Raw genomic sequence first — 20281 nt, 5'->3', positions numbered from 1 at the left:
ATGTAAGACTGTTAGTTTAGTTTTTAACATTTTAGAAAGGGGTGCCTCGAGTTTGTGCAGACTTTTAAAGGGTGCTTTGACAGAAAAAGGTTGAGAAGCACTGTTCCAGCTAATAGAATCCATTTCTCGGTATGAAGGGTATGTGTTTTGTTTAATGGAAAAAAACAGCCCTGTTCTGGACAACTGCAGCCTTTTGTGTTAACCATTGTAATCCACATTCCATGAAGTATAATGGCAACAATGAGGGTATGAAGTTCTCTCTAAGAGAATGCTGTATATATTGGATGACATTGTTAGAAAGATGCAAATTCTGCTTTGAAGGGGGTCAAGAGCCGTATTCAATCTAACGCACTACACTATTTCTCAATAGGCTATAATTTATTACATAGATTACAGAAATCTACATTACCCTGTAACCTGTAATAAAATGTCACTAATAACAAGAATTCTTACTGAAGAATAGCATTGTCAAGCATAATACTATTGCTAGTGCTAATGCATAACCCCAAATAGGAAACTACAGGCTTGTACCATAGATGTAACATATCTGATATAAAAATGGTTTAATAGGAGAGAAGACAACAGAACAATGGAAAATCTGACAAGCTACATGAAAGGCACATGTGACAAATGCCATAAGACATTATTATTATTATACAGTATTTATAAAGCGCCAATAGTTCGCTCAGCGCTGTACATTACAAAGGGGGACAGAACATGTGACAGAACAATACCAATACAATGCAAAACATGATGGGATCGAGGGCCCTGCTCCTTGGAGCTTACAATCTAGGAGGGAGGGGATGGTGGCACAGGAGGCGATAGCTGTGGGGGATGGAGTGGTAGGAAGAGTGGAGGAGGTCGACAAGTTAGCAGGGGGTGGGGTAGGCTTCCCTGAAGAGATGGGTTTTCAGGGTGCGCCTAAAGGAGAGGAGAGTAGGTGATAATCTGATGGGTTGGGGCAGGGAGTTCCAGAGGATGGGTGACACCCTGGAACTAAAGAGAAGGAGGTCTTGTGAGGAGCGGAGTGTGCGTGTTGGGCGGTACTTGAATATTAGGTCAGTGATGTAGTTCGGGGCAGTATGGTGGACGGCTTTGTACGTCAGTGTTAGGATTTTGAATTTGATCCGTTGCGCAATCGGAAGCCAGTGAAGGGATTGGCAGAGGGGGGTGGTGGAGATGGAGCGGTTGGAAAGGTGAATGAGTCTGGCAGCCGTATTCAGGATCGACTGAAGCGGGGATAGCCAAAAGCGAGGCAGGCCAGTGAGGAGGGAGTTGCAGTAGTCGAGTCGTGATATGATGAGGGAGACATGGTTTTAATGGACTGCTTACTCTTGTGCAGGAGAATTTAAATGCATCTCAGCCAATTAATATATCAGATTGGACTGGACTAAAACCTCCTAGACTTTATTTACCGACAACCTACTCATCCTCAGGGGCCAAAAGAGAGTATACGAGAGAGGAACATACAGTTGTGCTCAAAAGTTTGCATACCCTGGCAGACATTGTGCAATTTTGCCATTGATATTGAAAATATGACTGATCATGCCAAAAATGCTCTTTTATTGAAGGATAATGATCATATGAAGCCATTTATTATCAAACAGTTGTTTGGATCTTTTTTAAATCAAAATGATAACAGAAATCACCAAAATCGCCATGATCAAAAGTTTCCATTCCCTGGAATGTTTGGCCTTGGTACAGACACACAAGGTGACACACACACGGGTTAAAATGCCAATTAGAGGTTAATGTCCCACATCTGTGGCTTTTTAAATTGCAATTAGTGTCAGTGTATAAATAGTCAATGAGTTTGTTAGCTCTTACATGGAAGCACTGACTAGGCTAGATACTTTGCCATGGGGATCAGAAAAGAACTGTCAAAAGTCCTGCGTAACAAGGTAATGGAACTTTATAAATATGGAAAAGGACATAACATGATGTCCAAAACCTTGAATATGCCAATCAGTACTGTTAAATCATCTATTAAGAAGTGGAAAGTTCGGGGATCTCTTGATACCAAACCAAGGTCAGGTAGACCAAGAAAGATTGCAGCCATAACTGCCAGAAGAATTATCCGGGATTCAAAGAAAAACCCACAGGCATCCTCAAAAGAAATACAGGCCAGGGCATGTAAACTTTTGAACACAACTGTATGTCCTCCCCATCACCTCTGGTTTTCCTTTACACCCCTGCTCCTCCATTTCTACTAAGACATACCTTTTTGACCAACTATATAAGTCTTCCATTCCATGATGAGGAATTCCCACATTTTGTGTCTCTTAGGTCAAATCAGTGCAACAAGGAGTTGTCTATAATCTATCATGACATTCATAATATGAACTCAAGGTATGGCACATTTACACGTTAAGGATGAATGGGGCTCCTGATGTGATATTGGTTCCTCTATACTGCTAACCTCTGTGAGTGGTTTTCTCTCAGGTTTACATTTTGTTTAGGAGATTTCGCGGCTTTAAACCTGAAATAAACAATCTTGCAAACGAGAGCTCCAAATCATATATTTATTGATAATACAGCTGTATGAGAGCAGCTATGCCCTGCCCATCAGATTAAGTTGATTACAGGTCACATTTTTATAGGGTTTTCTTAGCACATGCTACGCCCCTTATCGCTTATCAATTCACAACACTCATGATGTATAGTGGACCAGTCTGCAACACCCAATGGTGCATTAATACTCTTCACACCCAATGGTGCACAGTGGACCAACACGTGTCAAATGTAGCTGAATACACAAAAACAACTGAATATATATATATATATATATATATATATATATATATAATAAATGTTTTAAAATAAAAGTGCATATATCTATATACGCCTAGTAATAATAGCCATTTCTAATGCAATAGACCTCACTCTAAAACACTCATATATATATATATTAACTTGATTGAACACTTATTAAGTGTTCTTCCATGGCAAGACCACTTACTGTTATCTCACATATATATTCTTATTATTATAGCCAAATTTTAAATCCTAACTCCTCCCACTACATAGACAGTAATATACCAAAACGTGCGGATTGTTTTCGATTGGTGTGCTATTACTTTGTGGAACGTTTCGCCGAATGGTTCACAAAATATCTGCATTTTTGTGGTGAAATTGGTCCCGGAGGAATGAATGGCGGAATGTTCAAAACTAGAGTGGGAGCTGACAAAAGCTAGAGTGTGAGCAGAAAAATCAGGACATGATTTCTAAACTGCCATCACTCCCTCATTTTCAAACCCACCTACACAAATCTTATTTCAAAACGTTCAGCTATCCCTGCTGCCACTAAAAATGTCCACGGCTAAGCCATAGTCCTGATAATTTTCACAATATGACCATTTGTTTGCAACTCACGCCCCGCCCATTGACATTCATTGACTCCATAAAGTTACTCTGCCCAGTCCAACCTTTTCACAGTTACTCCAGCCACTCCAACCACACAATAGTTACTCCAGCCACTCCAACCACAGAATAGTTACTCCAGCCACTCCAACCACACAATAGTTACTCCAGCCACTCCAACCACACAACAGTTACTCCAGCCACTCCAACCACACAATAGTTACTCCAGCCACTCCAACCACACAATAGTTACTCCAGCCACTCCAACCACACAACAGTTACTCCAGCCACTCCAACCACACAATAGTTACTCCAGCCACTCCAACCACACAACAGTTACTCCAGCCACTCCAACCACACAATAGTTACTCCAGCCACTCCAACCACACAATAGTTACTCCAGCCACTCCAACCACACAACAGTTACTCCAGCCACTCCAACCACACAATAGTTACTCCAGCCACTCCAACCACACAATAGTTACTCCAGCCACTCCAAGCACACAATAGTTACTCAAGCCACTCCAACCACACAACAGTTACTCCAGCCACTCCAACCACACAATAGTTACTCAAGCCACTCCAACCACACAATAGTTACTCCAGCCACTCCAACCACACAATAGTTACTCCAGCCACTCCAACCACACAACAGTTACTCCGCCCACTCCACCCAGTTACTCCGCCCACTCCAGTTGTAGACTACTGGTGGAGGCAAGAACACTTAACACAATTTCCCCAGAAATTGTAGCTTTTCTAGTTACTGTTATTTTATGATAATATATTGTTATGATGTAGGATATCTCCCTATACAATTTGAACATAAATTTAACATGTAACGCTGTCATTGTGAGACCTTGATGTTTATGTTATAATTTATATACCACCTTATGATCTGTTCTATTTGGATGTATCTTCATTATTGGAAATTCTGAAAGTAAAATTAAATAAAGAATGCCAAAAAATGTATCTGATGTCCAGGGAAGTCCCTTGGTTTTCATGTGTCTCTTAACTCAAGAACAAAAATGTAATACATTTCAGCTTACCACTCCTTAGATGAGGTGACTCCATCATTTGTTTTTCCAGATTTATTTAAAAACCATGGATTGACATTTGCTTATTATTATCTTTCTTTTTAAGGTTTCACTCACAAGACCAAGAAAGTCAACACTGGCCCCATATTTGATGTTGGTGAGGTGAGTCCTTTGTTATAGGTGTTGGTCTTAGTCAATGTTATGGTTGGACAAGGTTACAGTGCAGCAGAAATAATGAAGTTATGAAATTCAACTTCAGGATGTATATCCCATTCGATTAAACCAACACAAATCAATGGGGTTGATTTACTGAAACCAGAGCGCGCAAAATCTGGTGCAGCTGTGCATGGTAGTCAATCAGCTTCTAACTTAGCTTATTGAATTTGTTGAATTAGTTGGTTTCTATTCAGAGCTGAACCAGATTGTGTGCTCTTCAGTTTTAGTAAATCAACCTCAATGCATCCATATTCTTTTATTTGGAAAAAAAAGCATAAAGTGATTTTATTTTAACCCAATACTCTTTATTTTCTGTGACACTTCCTCTTGTCAGGCCGAGGTGTTACCTACATCACTTTCCTACTATATATGATACTTTGAACCGGTTTATTCTTCACACTGCACACTGTGATTTCTTGGTTTATTTGTCTAGTGGGTAGGTCAGGAGTGACAACTTGTTAAAACTGAAATAGCTTCCAGTAACATTCCTTCCACTGTCAAGAAAGTTGTGTAATTATGACATTCTTGGCTACCTGGATGTCTGACCTGGTTGCACTGTCTACGTCTTACCACCTTATCATGTTGCAGACTTATAATAATATTTTATATAATATAATATATAAATAATAAAACAATAATTTGTTTCAACAAATGGGCTTATTGAATGGACATCTATCATAGAAATGCTTTCAGCTGTGTTTTTATATCTGGCTGGGGTTTAGCTTTAGTATATGGAAAAGTTTTGTAACATACAGACCAAGCTGTCTGTTATAATTCTAGGCTCATAGTATCTTATTGAAAAAATAAATAAAAATGAGCATATCTGAGGGGTGCACTCAGCCAATGCCATCTTTAACACACCAGAGCCTGGCTCACTCAGTGAAATGTGTATCTCAGACTGTATCTAAAGCCGAAATCTTTTTATGGTTTAGGTAGATTACAATTTTATTATTTGCTCCGTGTCCTCTTAGAGAGTTTCTCTTCTTTTTCATCCTGGAGACAACACAGAAAGCCAAAGTAAACTGGACATGTGCAATTAGAATTGAAATTCATGTGAAATGTTCACTATTTGGAAATTTGAATGTATCCAAATCTTTGAATCACAATAGTAATGAATTTCAATGAATCCAAAATAAATGATAACAAAAATAACAAATTCATTCGTATTCATTGGGATGACATGATGCAATAGTTTGGGCCTTTTGTTAATTTTTTAAGCATTCGAAATAATGTAATAACATAACGAATGATCCAAATTGATTTGGATCCTTTCTTCAGATGAAAGTGTTGCAGTAGTCTTTGACCCTTGGATATTCAGCCAATTCTTTTGCATTAACATTTTTCATTATTCTAAAAATGCTCTACATATGAAATGGAAACATATTGAACAGGGGCAGACTGACCATTTGGAAACTCGGGCGCTGCCCGAGGGCCTGGGGTCAGTAGGGGGCCCCATGAGATGCCCCTGGTACTTTTTTCATAGGGTTTTTTGAGTTTGGGCAAGGACACAGGGGCCCCATGATCCCCTATTGCCCAGGGGGCCCCATGAGTTGTCAGTCCGCCCCTGATATTGAAATAAATACAGTAGGGTATAGAAGTGAAAAAATATATTTCCTATTCATTGTGTTTGGGTTGGATGGAGGTGGATCCATCAGAATCTCCAAATCATAACATAGTGAATGAATCCGAAATTAATTTAATTCCATTCGTTAGTTTCGGATGCACACAACTCAATATTGTCCAATCAGCTCATTCAATTTCTCTTTGTGGGTTGGACTAGCAGGAATGACTCAGAGTGTATAAGTAATCTCCTGAAATAACAAATTAACATGTTAAAGTGAATATAGAGAGATATTTGGCACATTAACAGGAAAAAGAAGTATTATGTGATGGCTAGTATATGAACCACACAAATAAAGTCCTTAAAGTCCAAAGGTGGTTAAGGGATAATCCAACAATGCTTAACTCAGTGGCAGCTGATTTAAACTGAGCTAGAAGAGACTCTGTGAACCATAAAAAGGAGAATAATTTAATTTATATATTATTTATTTATTACCACAAAATTGGCAACTCACAAAAGTAGTAGTCAAATGAGCACTTGTCAAACTGGTGTCAAGTGCTGTGCAACTCCTGTCCGGTCCTGCTGCAGGCAGGTCTCCAATGCACTGCTCTTGGCTGTGCTGTCCAGGAAGTGCTGGGAGCCACTAGCACAGCCAAGGACAGTGCATTGGAGACCTGGACAGGAGTTGCACAGCGCTTGACACCAGTCTGACAAATGCTCATTTGACTACAATATTTGTGGGTTGCCAATTTTGTGGAAATAAATTATTTGTTTTTATTGCTGCACTTAGATGCCGCTGCTTCTCTCATTTTTAAAATGAATGCAGCCAATCTTCTGAAATAACTTCCAAAGATACAAACTGATTCGGAACAATGAACATGCCAAATGAATCCGAATATACAAAATGAATTCCAAAAATGAATCATTCTAACATAACAAATTTGATGAAAAGAAATGATTTGTAATTAGAGATGAGCGAATCGAACCAGGCGAACCGGAATTCGAGTCGAATTTCAGGAAATATTCGATTCGCGGCGAAACCGAAATTTTGCCTACTTCGGGTGCGCGAATCGAACATTTCCCGATCAGCCGGCAAAAGTGTCCCTGCAGTGAGCTCCGCTATTTCTGACATTTCTCTGACAGAAGGAACACATGTTTAGCGGTTGAAACATTGTATCTATTAGTTTACATTTAGGATACAGATGTTTCAACCACTGTTCATGTGAAGAAGCTGTGAGAGAACTGTCAGAAATAGAGGAACTCTGCACATACACTTTTTGCCAGCTTGGAATTATTCTTCTTTTCATCCTACTTCTTCTTCTTCTTCATCTTCATCCTCAGAAGAAGAGGATGAGGATGAGGATGAAGAAGAAGAAGAAGAAGAAGAAGTAGGATGAAAAGAAGAATAATTCCAAGCCGGCAAAAAGTGTATGTGCAGAGTTCCTCTATTTCTGACAGTTCTCTCACAGCTTCTTCACATGTACAGCGGTTGAAACATCTGTATCCTAAATGGAAACTAATAGATACAATTTGTATCTATTAGTTTCCATTTAGGATACAGATGTTTCAACCGCTGTACATGTGAAGAAGCTGTGAGAGAACTGTCAGAAATAGAGGAACTCTGCACATACACTTTTTGCCGGCTTGGAATTATTCTTCTTTTCATTCTACTTCTTCTTCTTCTTCTTCTTCTTCTTCTTCTTCATCCTCATCCTCATCCTCTTCTTCTGAGGATGAGGATGAGGATGAAGAAGAAAAAGAAGCAGTAGGATGAAAATAAGAATAATTCCAAGCCGGCAAAAAGTGTATGTGCAGAGTTCCTCTATTCTGCAGATACACTTAGAGGAGCTCTGCACATACACTTTTTGCCTGTTTGGAATTAATCTTATTTTCATCCTACTTCTTCTTCTTCTTCTTTATCCTCATCCTCAGAAGAAGAAGAAGAGGATGAAGAAGAAGAAGAAGAAGAAGAAGTAGGATGAAAATAAGAATAATTGCAAGCCGGCAAAAAGTGTATGTGCAGAGTTCCTCTATTCTGCAGATACACTTAGAGGAGCTCTGCAGATACACTTAGAGGAGCTCTGCACATACACTTTTTGCCGGCTTGGAATTAATCTTATTTTCATCCTACTTCTTCTTCTTCTTCTTCATCCTCATCCTCATCCTCAGAAGAAGAAGAAGAGGATGAGGATGAGGATGAAGAAGAAGAAGAAGAAGAAGTAGGATGAAAATAATAATAATTCCAAGCCGGCAAAAAGTGTATGTGCAGAGCTCCTCTAAGTGTATCTGCAGAGCTCCTCTAAGTGTATCTGCAGAATAGAGGAACTCTGCACATACACTTTTTGCCGGAAACCGCTGTATGGAGGGAATGTCCCAGAACTGTCATAAATAGTCTATTTCTGACAGTTCTGGGACATTCACTCCATACAGCTGTTTCAACCGCTGTATGGAGGGAATGTCATAGAACTGTCAGAAATAGACTATTAATGACAGTTCTGGGACTGTCCTTCCATACAGCGGTTGAAACATTGTATCTATTTGTTTCCATAAATGGATCCATTTATGGAAACAAATAGATACAATGTTTCAACCGCTGTATGGAAGGACAGTCCCAGAACTGTCATTAATAGTCTATTTCTGACAGTTCTATGACATTCCCTCCATACAGCGGTTGAAACAGCTGTATGGAGTGAATGTCCCAGAACTGTCAGAAATAGACTATTTATGACAGTTCTGGGACATTCACTCCATACAGCGGTTGAAACATTGTATCTATTTTTTTCCATAAATGACATTCTGCAGATACACTTAGAGGAGCGCTGCAGATACACTTTTTGCCGGCTTGGAATTATTCTTATTTTCATCCTACTTCTTCTTTTTCTTCTTATGAGGATGAGGATGAAGAAGAAGAAGTAGGATGAAAATAAGATTAATTCCAAGCCGGCAAAAAGTGTATCTGCAGCGCTCCTCTAAGTGTATTTGCAGAATGTCATTTATGGAAAAAAATACATACAATGTTTCAACCGCTGTATGGAAGGACAGTCCCAGAACTGTCATAAATAGTCTATTTCTGACAGTTCTGGGACATTCACTCCATACAGCTGTTTCAACCGCTGTATGGAGGGAATGTCATAGAACTGTCAGAAATAGACTATTAATGACAGTTCTGGGACTGTCCTTCCATACAGCGGTTGAAACATTGTATGTATTTGTTTCCATAAATGGATCCATTTATGGAAACAAATACATACAATGTTTCAACCGCTGCATGGAAGAACAGTCCCAGAACTGTCATTAATAGTCTATTTCTGACAGTTCCATGACATTCCCTCCATACAGCGGTTGAAACAGCTGTATGGAGTGAATGTCCCAGAACTGTCAGAAATAGACAGAAACTGTCACAGAACTGTCCTTCTTCTCATCCTTCTCCTTCTTCTCATCCTTCTTCTCATCCTTCTTCTCATCCTTCTCCTTCTTCTCATCCTTCTCCTTCTCCTTCTTCTCATCCTTCTCCTTCTTCTCATCCTTCTTCTCATCCTTCTCCTTCTTCTCATCCTTCTCCTTCTTCTCATCCTTCTCCTTCTCCTTCTTCTCATCCTTCTCCTTCTCCTTCTTCTCATCCTTCTCCTTCTCCTTCTTCTCATCCTTCTCCTTCTCCATCTTCTCATCCTTCTCCTTCTCCTTCTTCTCATCCTTATCCTTCTCCTTCTTCTCATCCTTCTCCTTCTCCATCTTCTCATCCTTCTCCTTTTCCTTCTTCTCATCCTTCTCCTTCTGCTTCTCCTTCTCCTTCTTCTCATCCTTCTCCTTCTTCTCATCCTTCTCCTTCTTCTCATCCTTCTCCTTCTCCTTCTTCTCATCCTTCTCCTTCTTCTCATCCTTCTCCTTCTTCTCATCCTTCTCCTTCTTCTCATCCTTCTCCTTCTCCTCATCCTACTCCTTCTTCTCATCCTTCTCCCTCTCCTTCTTCTCATCCTTCTCCTTCTCATCCTTCTCCTTCTCCATCTTCTCATCCTTCTCCTTCTCCTTCTTCTCATCCTTCTCCTTCTTCTCATCCTTCTCCTTCTCCTTCTTCTCATCCTTCTCCTTCTTCTCATCCTTCTCCTTCTCCTCATCCTTCTCCTTCTCCTTCTTCTCATCCTTCTCCTTCTCCTTCTTCTCATCCTTCTCCTTCTTCTCATCCTTCTCCTTCTCCTCATCCTTCTCCTTCTCCTTCTTCTCATCCTTCTCCTTCTCCTTCTTCTCATCCTTCTCCTTCTCCTTCTTCTCATCCTTCTCCTTCTTCTCATCCTTCTCCTTCTTCTCATCCTTCTCCTTCTCCTTCTTCTCATCCTTCTCCTTCTTCTCATCCTTCTCCTTCTTCTCATCCTTCTCCTTCTTCTTCTCATCCTTCTCCTTCTTCTCATCCTTCTCCTTCTTCTCATCCTTCTTCTCATCCTTCTCCTTCTTCTCATCCTTCTCCTTCTCCTTCTTCTCATCCTTCTCCTTCTCCTTCTTCTCATCCTTCTCCTTCTTCTCATCCTTCTCCTTCTTCTCATCCTTCTTCTCATCCTTCTCCTTCTTCTCATCCTTCTCCTTCTTCTCATCCTTCTCCTTCTCATCCTTCTCTTTCTTCTCATCCTTCTCCTTCTTCTCATCCTTCTCCTTCTCCTTCGTCTCATCCTTCTTCTCCTCATCCTTCTCCTTCTTCTCATCCTTCTCCTTCTCCTTCTTCTCATCCTTCTCCTTCTCCTTCTTCTCATCCTTCTCCTTCTCCTTCTTCTCATCCTTCTCCTTCTCCTTCTCCTTCTCTTTCCTCATCTCCAAGGGCATTTAAATTAAAGGTACAGTGTTCTGCACTAATTTAAAGGCTCTCTGAAGCCTAGAAACCCTTTTTATAAGTCATCTTCGTAGCGAAGAAATTCGCATCGAATCGAATTTCACACTGGAATTCGCCGAATCAGCCGAATCGAATTTTTGAGAAATTCGCTCATCTCTATTTGTAATGAATGAGTCCTAAACAATTATTTTTTGGCATGCACATCTCTAGAGTAAACCTCTCCAAAATGAGGGGAAGCTACTTCTTAGTTCACTGGAACAGTTGTACCTGTTGGAATATTTCTGCTCTTTTTCTGTTCCGGTGACAAGTGTACATTTTTGGTTTTCCAATCACTTTTTGTAGTGTAGACAATGGTCACCAGCAGTGGCATAACTACAGCCATAGCGGTCCTCCCTGCTGCTATTGAACACAAGCCAGGGAGGGGGCTCCACTAGGGAGGTTTTCTGATGTCTTCATTCCAAAAGAATTGATATCAGATGCAAAGGAGCATGCTTTGGGATCATTCTTTTGCTAGGCATAGACTGATTTTGCATCGTCTCTATCTGTAAGTAGATTTATTGCCTTCAAATGAAGATCAGTTGAGGTGTCCCACATGGAAGAAAAATATATTTTAAATATGTTTTAAAAATATGCTTCCCAAATATATTGTCATATATTGGAAATACTACAATTTAGGCCATATTCAAGATATATATATATATATATATATATATATATAGTATATTGAAATGTGTTTTTATTACAAAATATATTACATTTTTTTTTAAAAAATACATTTTCAAATATACTGTATGTCTTTAAAAATACATTTAATCTACATTTTTGGAATATATGTTAAAATGACTTTTTTATATGTTAAAAAAATCTGAAGAATATATTTAAAATATATATATATTTTTTAAAAAATATATTTTGTAGCCTCCCTGGCGGTATTCCCGAGTGTAGCTCGGGGTAAAGTTTCAGCACCACAAGCGGTAATCCCGAGCTACACTCGGGCTTACCATGCGGCGCTGCTCTGCGATCCCTCGATCACTTACCTTGTCCTGCGCTCCCGCGATGTCCCTCCTGCAGTGTCCCCGGCAATGTAATCCGGCGGATGCCGGCATCTGTCATTTGGGTTCCATCCCCTACAAGCGTCGGGACGTACGGGGACGGAACGGCGGGAAATTTGAAAATGACAAAAAGTGACATTCACTAAATTCACTAAAATCACATAGTAAAAGATTACTGTATCAAACCATTTCACATACATTTTGTCCCGAGTGATTTGTCCTGTGCCCTGCCTGTATTTTTACTGTTCTTTCTGCCTGGAAACTGAGAAATGTCCATGGCGTCCTTTTAGGTCAAAAGCGGTTTTAGACCGGCTATAGAAAAGCGATAGTAAATTAGAACCACTTGCAGAATTGAGTGATAATGATTCGTGGGGAAATTCATCATCAGACACTGAAAACGATTTTGCGACTAAGCTCAGTGATGTGCGAACTTGGCGCTATATTTCAAATTTCAGTGTTTTTGGTTTGATTATATTATTGAATTAAATTTATTATTATATTATTATTTTTTATGATTATTTATTAAATTATAATTTATGATTTTGCGTTTCAAATTTTAACATACCCGGGATGTTTACTAGACTCTTGTTCGGACAGATTTCAGTGAGTTATTCCTAAAAATTACAGGCCTACAATATAAAACGCCAAATTTCCACGCAAAATAATGGTACCGCTTTCAGCACCAAAAATCTGAAATAATCATACCGCTAGGGAGGTTAAATATATTCTTCAGATTTTTTCAACATATAAAAAAGTCATTTTAACATATATTTATAAATATACATATATATTTTTATATGTAAATGCATTCCAAAAATGTAGAGTTGTAATTTTAAAGACATACAGTATATTTGAAATGTAGTTTTAAAAATATTTTTCATATATTTTGTAATAAAAACTAATTTCAACATGCAGTGTATATATGTATATATATATATATATATATATATATATATATATAATTGTAGTATTTCAAATATATGTCAATATATTTGGGAAGAATATTTTTAAAATATTTTTCAAATATATTTTTCTTCCATATGGGGTCCTCCCAACTCATCCCTATCTGAACTTCTAAATTGTGCTTTTGTTCACTTCAGTCATTTGTGGGCTGGGTTATTCCCTTCCCTGCAGCACATGTAAACAAAGGCTGGTGATGTCACTGTCCTTATATGGACAGATTCAGCCAGTGATATTGACTGAATATGGGCATGTGTCTAAAGAAGGGCACTGACTTCACCAGCATCCCACTCCTTTGTTTATATGTGCTGAGGGGCATGACCCGCCCAGCAGCTGATTGTACGGTTGAGGTGTTTGGATGAGTTAGGAGGACACCCAAGCTCATCTCTACCTTGAAGCTTCAGGTCATCTTGGCCAACACTTTGAGATTCACCCGGTATGCTGGCCATACATGTATAGATTTCTGCAGTCTGAATGAAAGACATCTAACAGATTCATCCTTACATGCTATAAGCATGAAAGGGTGAATCTCTCCTGCCAGACTATTGTTTTCTGCCAATTGTAGTTATGCCCCTGGTGACCGGGAAAATTATAAAGGGTGAATCTCCCCTGCCAGACTATTGTGTTCTGCCAATTGTAGCTATGCCCCTGGTGACCGGGAAAATTATAAAGGGTGAATCTCCCCTGCCAGACTATTGTGTTCTGCCAATTGTAGTTACGCCCCTGGTCACTGGGAAAATTATGAAGGGAGAATCTCCCCTGCCAGACTATTGTGTTCTGCCAATTGTAGTTACGCCCCTGGTCACCGGGAAAATTATAAAGGGTGAATCTCCCCAGCAAAGACACAGACAGCAATAAAAACAGACAGGGTATCAAACCCATCCACACTCAAAACTTTATTCAAAAGTTAAAGTCTGGGGGATCATGTTAAACAGTCAGTTTAGATATATTCTGTATTGTGCCATTGATGCTATCATTCCATCACTTTGGATGGATTGGGCTAAAGAACCTCTATAGGACCCAATCTGTTACCCCCATTGAGCTGCGGTTGACAAGCATGGCTACTTTTCTGGCATGTCTGGCGTTTGCCATACAAGCTGGCTGGTAGAAAGCCTATGAGCTACTAATACAAGTGCAGTGAAATATGTTCACTAAATATACTCTACTCCAGGGGTGGACTGACAACTCATGGGGCCCCCAGGCAATAGGGGATGATGGGGCTCCTGTGTCCTTGCCCAAACTCAAAAAAGTCTATGAAAAAGGTACCAGGGGCATCTCATGGGGCCCCCTACTGACCTCGGGGCCTCGGGCAGTGCCCGAGGTTCCAAATGGTCAGTCTGCCCTTGCTCTATTCTATACACTCTACTGAATCAGAGGCTCGAGAAATTGTGAGGACCGTCTTACTTAATTATTAAATTAAGTCTTATTATTATTATACAGGATTTATACAGCGCCAACAGTTTGCGCAGCGCTTTACAAAATGAAGGTAGACATTACAGTTACAATATAATTTGGTACAAGAGGAAACAGAGGGCCCTGCTTATCAGAGCTTACAATCTAGGAGGAAGGGTTGAGTGATACAAAAGGTAATAGCTGTGGGGGGGATGAGCTGATGGAGGAAAGAAATGGCGGTTTACTAGGTAGAAGCAGGATAGACTTCTTTAAAGACAAAGGTTTTCAGGGATTGTCTAAAGGTGGATAGATTAGGAGACAGCTGGACAGATTTGGGTAGAGAGTTCCATAGGATAGGAGAAGCTTGGGAGAAGTCCTGGAGGTGAGCACGAAAATTCCTTACCCATAGCGGTTTTTGTTAAAATTTTAGTGAAGAGTAATCCGCTCTAACATATCCTGTTTGGGTTTCTATGCAGCATTTCAGATGGCCGCACTATGGAAAAATACTAACTGATGAGGTCCTAACTGTTAAGGTCTACAACTGCAGCAAAGTCTTCACACACAGGTAAGTTGGCACTACTTTTTCCTGATGTCACGGGATGGACGCCATAAAAACAACGTATTCAGTACACCCACTGTATTTGTTGGGATGGATGCCATGCAAAATCTCCATCCCATGGATGTTTTGTTGGAAGGATGACATAAAATGGGAAAGACAACATAAAAAAACATATTCAGTACATCGACACTTTCCCATGTTTTATCCCTTTAAAATGCTGCAGCTATAAAAAAAGCTGTTAATCTGCCCAAAAAAAACAAGTGAGCTCCTAAATTCCTGTTTAAGGCTGCTGCTGCAAATCCTATGTACTGCCTAGTTCCCCCACCAAGACTACAGAACACCTCTCCCTCTTCATCTCCATAATAAAAAGAGGAGCTGTTCTGTAGTGTCAAAAGGAGGCTGAGCAGGGCGGATCACCTTGCTTGGAATATCAGTGCAACAGAAGCACTGTGTTGTAATTACCACTTAGCGACATACATTTACTGCAGCAGGGCAGCCATGATGGCTGTGATTCATGGATGACAGCTCTGTGTTGGTAAACAACACAGAGCCCTGTACACTGACAGGCAATCTTGCTGTTTTTTTATTTCTCTGCAAAGCAAGATCGCTTAGTAAAAGCGGCACATATTTCACACATTACACATTGTTAGGCACACAGTTAACCCTTTGATCATCCCTAGATGTTAACCCCTTCCTAGCCAGTGTCAGTGTATAGTATTAGCACAGATCACTGTATTAATGTCACTAGTGATGAGTGTCAGCTAGTCAGTCAGTGTGCCCCCCAGTCAGTGTCAGCTAATGTCAGATTGCCAGCCACACTATCACAGTCCCACTATAGGTTGCAGATCACCACCATTACTAGTATAAAAAAAATAAATAAAAGAAATTCACGTATATATTTCAGAGTTTGTAGACCCTATAACTTTCATGCAAACCAAATAATATACATCCTTTGGGATTTTTTTTTTTACCAAAGACATGTAGCAGAATACATTTTGGCATAAATTTATAAAGAAATTTGATTTTTTTTTATCGGATGTTTGATAGCAGAAAGTAAAAAATATTTTTTCCCCCAAATTTTCAGTCTTTTTGCATTTATATAATAAAAAGTAAAAAAAAAAAAACAGTGGCGATCAAATACCACCAAAAGAAAGCTCTATTGGTGTGAAAAAAAGATAAAAATACTGAATATGTTTTATAGCAGAAAGTAAAAAAAAAAATTTTTTCCCCCAAAATTTTCTGTCTTTTCTTATTTATATAATAACAAGCAAAAAACCCCAGTGATGATCAAATACCACCAAAATAAAGTTCTATTAATGTGAAAAAAATTATAAAAATATTGAATATGTTTTATAGAAGAAAGTAAAAATATATTTTTTTCCCCTCAACATTTTCTGTCTTTTTTCATTTATATATATAAAAAAAAATGATAAAAATGTCATGAAGGTGTGTGCTTGCACCATTGTGATAGCAGATACTGTATACTGTGCCTGTTCTTCATCACCAGAATGTTGGGAAAATTGATTATCAGCCTTCAGCATCTTCCGAAGAGTGGCCGGCTGAATCTCAAAGAGGCTCTTGTAGATAAAAACTACAGCGTCACCAGGGTAAGAGCTTTCCTGCATCGTCTCTAGACACTATGGTGCCTTTGAATAAATTATTTATTATGGTTGATATTGCCTATGAATATATATTTTGTATTCTCGGTTTCCTCCAGAATGTGGATATCTAAAGCTGAAATGTACAGGAACAAGTAAATGAGTCAGAGCTGAAAGACTTGCCCTACGCTCTGCCCTGCCCAACAATAAAAGAGAGAGGGTCTGAAGGCAAACATCACCTTCTGTGCTCTCTTTTTTTTAAAAAAACCATAATTATTATTTTATTATTATTATACAGTATTTATAAAGCGCCAATAGTTCGCTCAGCGCTGTACATTACAAAGGGAGACAGAACATGTGACAGAACAATACCAATACAATGCAAAACATGAGGGGATCGAGGGCCCTGCTCTTTCGAGCTTACAATCTAGGAGGGAGGGGATGGTGGTACAGGAGGAGATAGCTGTGGGGGATGGAGTGGTAGGAAGAGTGGAGGAGGTCGGCAAGTTAGCAGGGGGTGGGGTAGGCTTCCCTGAAGAGATGGGTTTTCAAGGTGCGCCTAAAGGAGAGGAGAGTAGGTGATAATCTGATGGGTTGGGGCAGGGAGTTCCAGAGGATGGGTGACACCCTGGAGAAGTCCTGGAGGCGGGCATGGGAGGAGGAGACCAGGGAACTAGAGAGAAGGAGTGTGCGTGTTGGGTGGTACTTGGATATTAGGTCAGTGATGTAGTTCGGGGCAGTATGGTGGACAGCTTTGTACGTCAGTGTTAGGATTTTGAATTTGATCCGATGCGCAATCGGAAGCCAGTGGAGGGATTGGCAGAGGGGGGTGGTGGAGATGGAGCGGTTGGAAAGGTGAATGAGTCTGGCAGCCGAATTCAGGATCGACTGAAGCGGGGATAGCCAGCGGCGAGGCAGGCCAGTGAGGAGGGAGTTGCAGTAGTTGAGTCATGATATGATGAGGAAGTGGATGAGCTGTTTAGTGATTTCTGGAGTTAGAAACGTGCGGATTTTGGCGATGTAGCGGAGGTGGAGTCTGCACTATGACAACGATGTTATTAACCCCCCTGGCGGTATTCCTGAGTGTAGCTCGGGGTTAACTTTCAGTACCAAAAGCGGTAACCCCGAGCTACACTCGGGAATACACTGCAGCGTTGCTCTGGGATTCCTTGTTTCACTTACCTTGTCCTGTGCTCCCACGGAGTCCCTCCTACAGTGTCCCCAGCCATCTTCTCCGGCTGATCCCGGCATCCATTTTCCGGGTTCCGGTCCCTGCGAGCGTCGGGACATACAGGACATACGGGGGACGGAACTGGCGGGAAATTCAAAAATGTAAAAAAGTGACATTCACTAAATACACTAAAATCACATAGTAAAACATTACTGTATCAAACCATTTCACATACATTTTGTCCCGAGTGCTTTGTCCTGTGCCCTGCCTGCATATTTACTGTTCTTTCTGCCTGGAAACTTAGAAACGTCCATGGTGTCCAAAAAGCGTCCCTTTAGGTCAAAAGCGGTTTTAGACCAGCTAGAGAACAGCGATAGTAAATTAGAACCACTTGCAGCATTGAGTGATAATGATTCGTGGGGAAATTCGTCATCAGACACTGAAAACGGTTTTGCGACTTTGATTATATTATTGAATTAAATTTGTTATTATTATATTATTATTTTTTATGATTATTTATTAAATTATAATTTATGATTTCGTGTTTCAAATTTTATCATACCCGGGATGTTTACTAGACTCTTGTTCGGACAGATTTCAGTGAGTTATTCCTAAAAATTACAGGCCTACAATAAAAAAACAACATATTTCCATGCAAGAAAATGTACCACTTTGAGCACAGAAATACTGACATAATCAGACCGCTAGGGAGGTTAAAGCCCAAATCTCGGTTCCCCCTCCTCACAGCCCCTGCCGGCAGTAGTTTATGCTATGTAAAACCATTTTCTGATGTAATTTGGTTGGTCGCATGGCTCACTTAGTCCTCTTCCTCCTTGGTCCTTCCTCAGGAGGGCTGATAAGGAGAGTACCCCTGATTTCAGATATCAGCGCCGCTTTTTGCATCAATGCACTTAATGTGGGTTGTGACGAGAGTCACTTTGGGTGGGGGGCCCATGGAACCCGGCTCACTTTTGAGAGGTGGGGAGACCCCTGTCTCAGCTCCCCATATCCCTCTTGTGTGTGCCTGTTAGGGGTACAGGGTGATTTGTCCTAATATTGTGTGGGCTTTGTCTCAGACTGTGTAGCCATGTTCAGGAGATAGGTGGAGTGGGGGTTGTGGATTGTTTAATGTTATGTGGCTGCATCCCATTGTTCTAGTGTGTGTCTGGCTTGGGAGAAAACTATTATGGGATGTATGTGTTTATGTGTATTAGCTTAGTGGGGGGTGTCTCCAGCAGCCCTCCCTCCTGATGGGACTGTCTGCTGGTGTGAAGTTTGAATATCTGTGTGTCTCTTGTTACTAAATGTAGATTGCCGCGCCCTGTGACATTATGCAGGGAGGGGGGATTGTCCTCTTAGTGTATATATCTTGTATCTGTGTTCAAATAAAGTAGTCTACCTCCTGGTTTACTTCAAATCTGGTGTAGTCTGGATCTTGGGGTAGCAATACCCAGATTCACTGGTCTCGTGTTCCAGAGCCTGAGAAGCAGCTTCTTGAGGGAGATACCCAGTCGTGGGTGTCTGGGGTCCATTACATTGGTTATTTAATAAAACTGAAAAGTCCAAAATATGGTGCAACTCCAGCTTCCAGGTTTTATTGTCACAGTTTAATTGAACAAGCTGAAGTCAAAAGCTGATTGGCTAGTATGCACAGCTGCACCAGATTCTGGGCACCCCAGTTTTAGTAAATCTCCCCCTAAGTGTAGGGTGCTGTGCTCATGGGGCAGGGACATTTCCCCCTGCATTCACAGCCTTTCCTTAAGCCGGCCATATAGAGACCATCCAAATGTGAATCCATGTATGGGCACCCCGGTTGTACAAGAGTCAATCAAACAATTGAATTCTATACAACCAGTCTGTCGGAATTTCCACGCTCGATCAGCATCGTCAGCTATAGCCAGCAGCACTGATCATTGTATTCTGACAGCCGGGAAGGCTCCACTCTGCCAGAATACAATAGCATAGCGGGAGTGATTCCCTCATCCACCTGGAAGAGCCCAGAGTTAGGCTTTTCATTTTTATAAAGATTTTATATACATAATAAAACACGATTTTAAATATTGGTTTGAAAAAAATATGTAAAAAAATTAAATTAAAATGACTTAAAGTGGTTGTAAAGGCTGAAGCTTTTTTACCTTCATCCATTGGTAAAAAACCTTCTGTGTGCTGCTCCCCCCACAGACTCCCCCAATACTCACTTCAGCTCTCTTGCGATCCAGCAATGTGCACAGAAGCCTCAGCTGTCCCGGGTCTCTCTTTCCTCATTGGCTGAGACACAGCAGCAGAAGCCATTGGCTCCCACTGCTGTCAAACACAGCCAGTGAGCCAATGACGAGAGAGCAGGGGGCGGTGCTGAGCCACAGCTCTATGTGTCCTATGAATGCAGAGGTGGGCTCGGGAGCGAGCACGCACCAATCCCCTCATAGCAAGCGGCTTGCTATTATTAGGAGCACTGGTCAAGGGGGAGGAGCCAGGAGCGCTGAGATGAAATGCATTGGGGCTGCTCTGTGCAAAACCATTGCACAGAGCAGCTAAGTATAACATGATTGTTATTTATGT

At 40.5% G+C, this 20281-nt stretch overlaps 1 protein-coding gene across 1 annotated transcript in view; it reads left to right on the top strand.

The window, feature by feature from the left end:
• Positions 1 to 20281, top strand: part of LOC149465757 (fer-1-like protein 4) — a 213680-nt gene that overhangs the window by 34506 nt on the left and 158893 nt on the right. Inside the window, exons 2-4 of the mRNA XM_089673264.1 lie at positions 4501 to 4556; positions 14871 to 14959; positions 16461 to 16560. Coding sequence (XP_089529390.1) covers positions 4501 to 4556; positions 14871 to 14959; positions 16461 to 16560 — 245 coding nt within the window. The remainder of the gene's footprint in view (positions 1 to 4500; positions 4557 to 14870; positions 14960 to 16460; positions 16561 to 20281) is intronic.

This window comes from Staurois parvus, unplaced genomic scaffold, assembly GCF_062004578.1.
Source record: "Staurois parvus isolate SC_StPar_1 unplaced genomic scaffold, SC_StPar_1.0 ptg000137l, whole genome shotgun sequence".
NCBI lineage: Eukaryota > Metazoa > Chordata > Amphibia > Anura > Ranidae > Staurois > Staurois parvus.
This window is presented reverse-complemented; position numbering and strand designations above follow the sequence as displayed.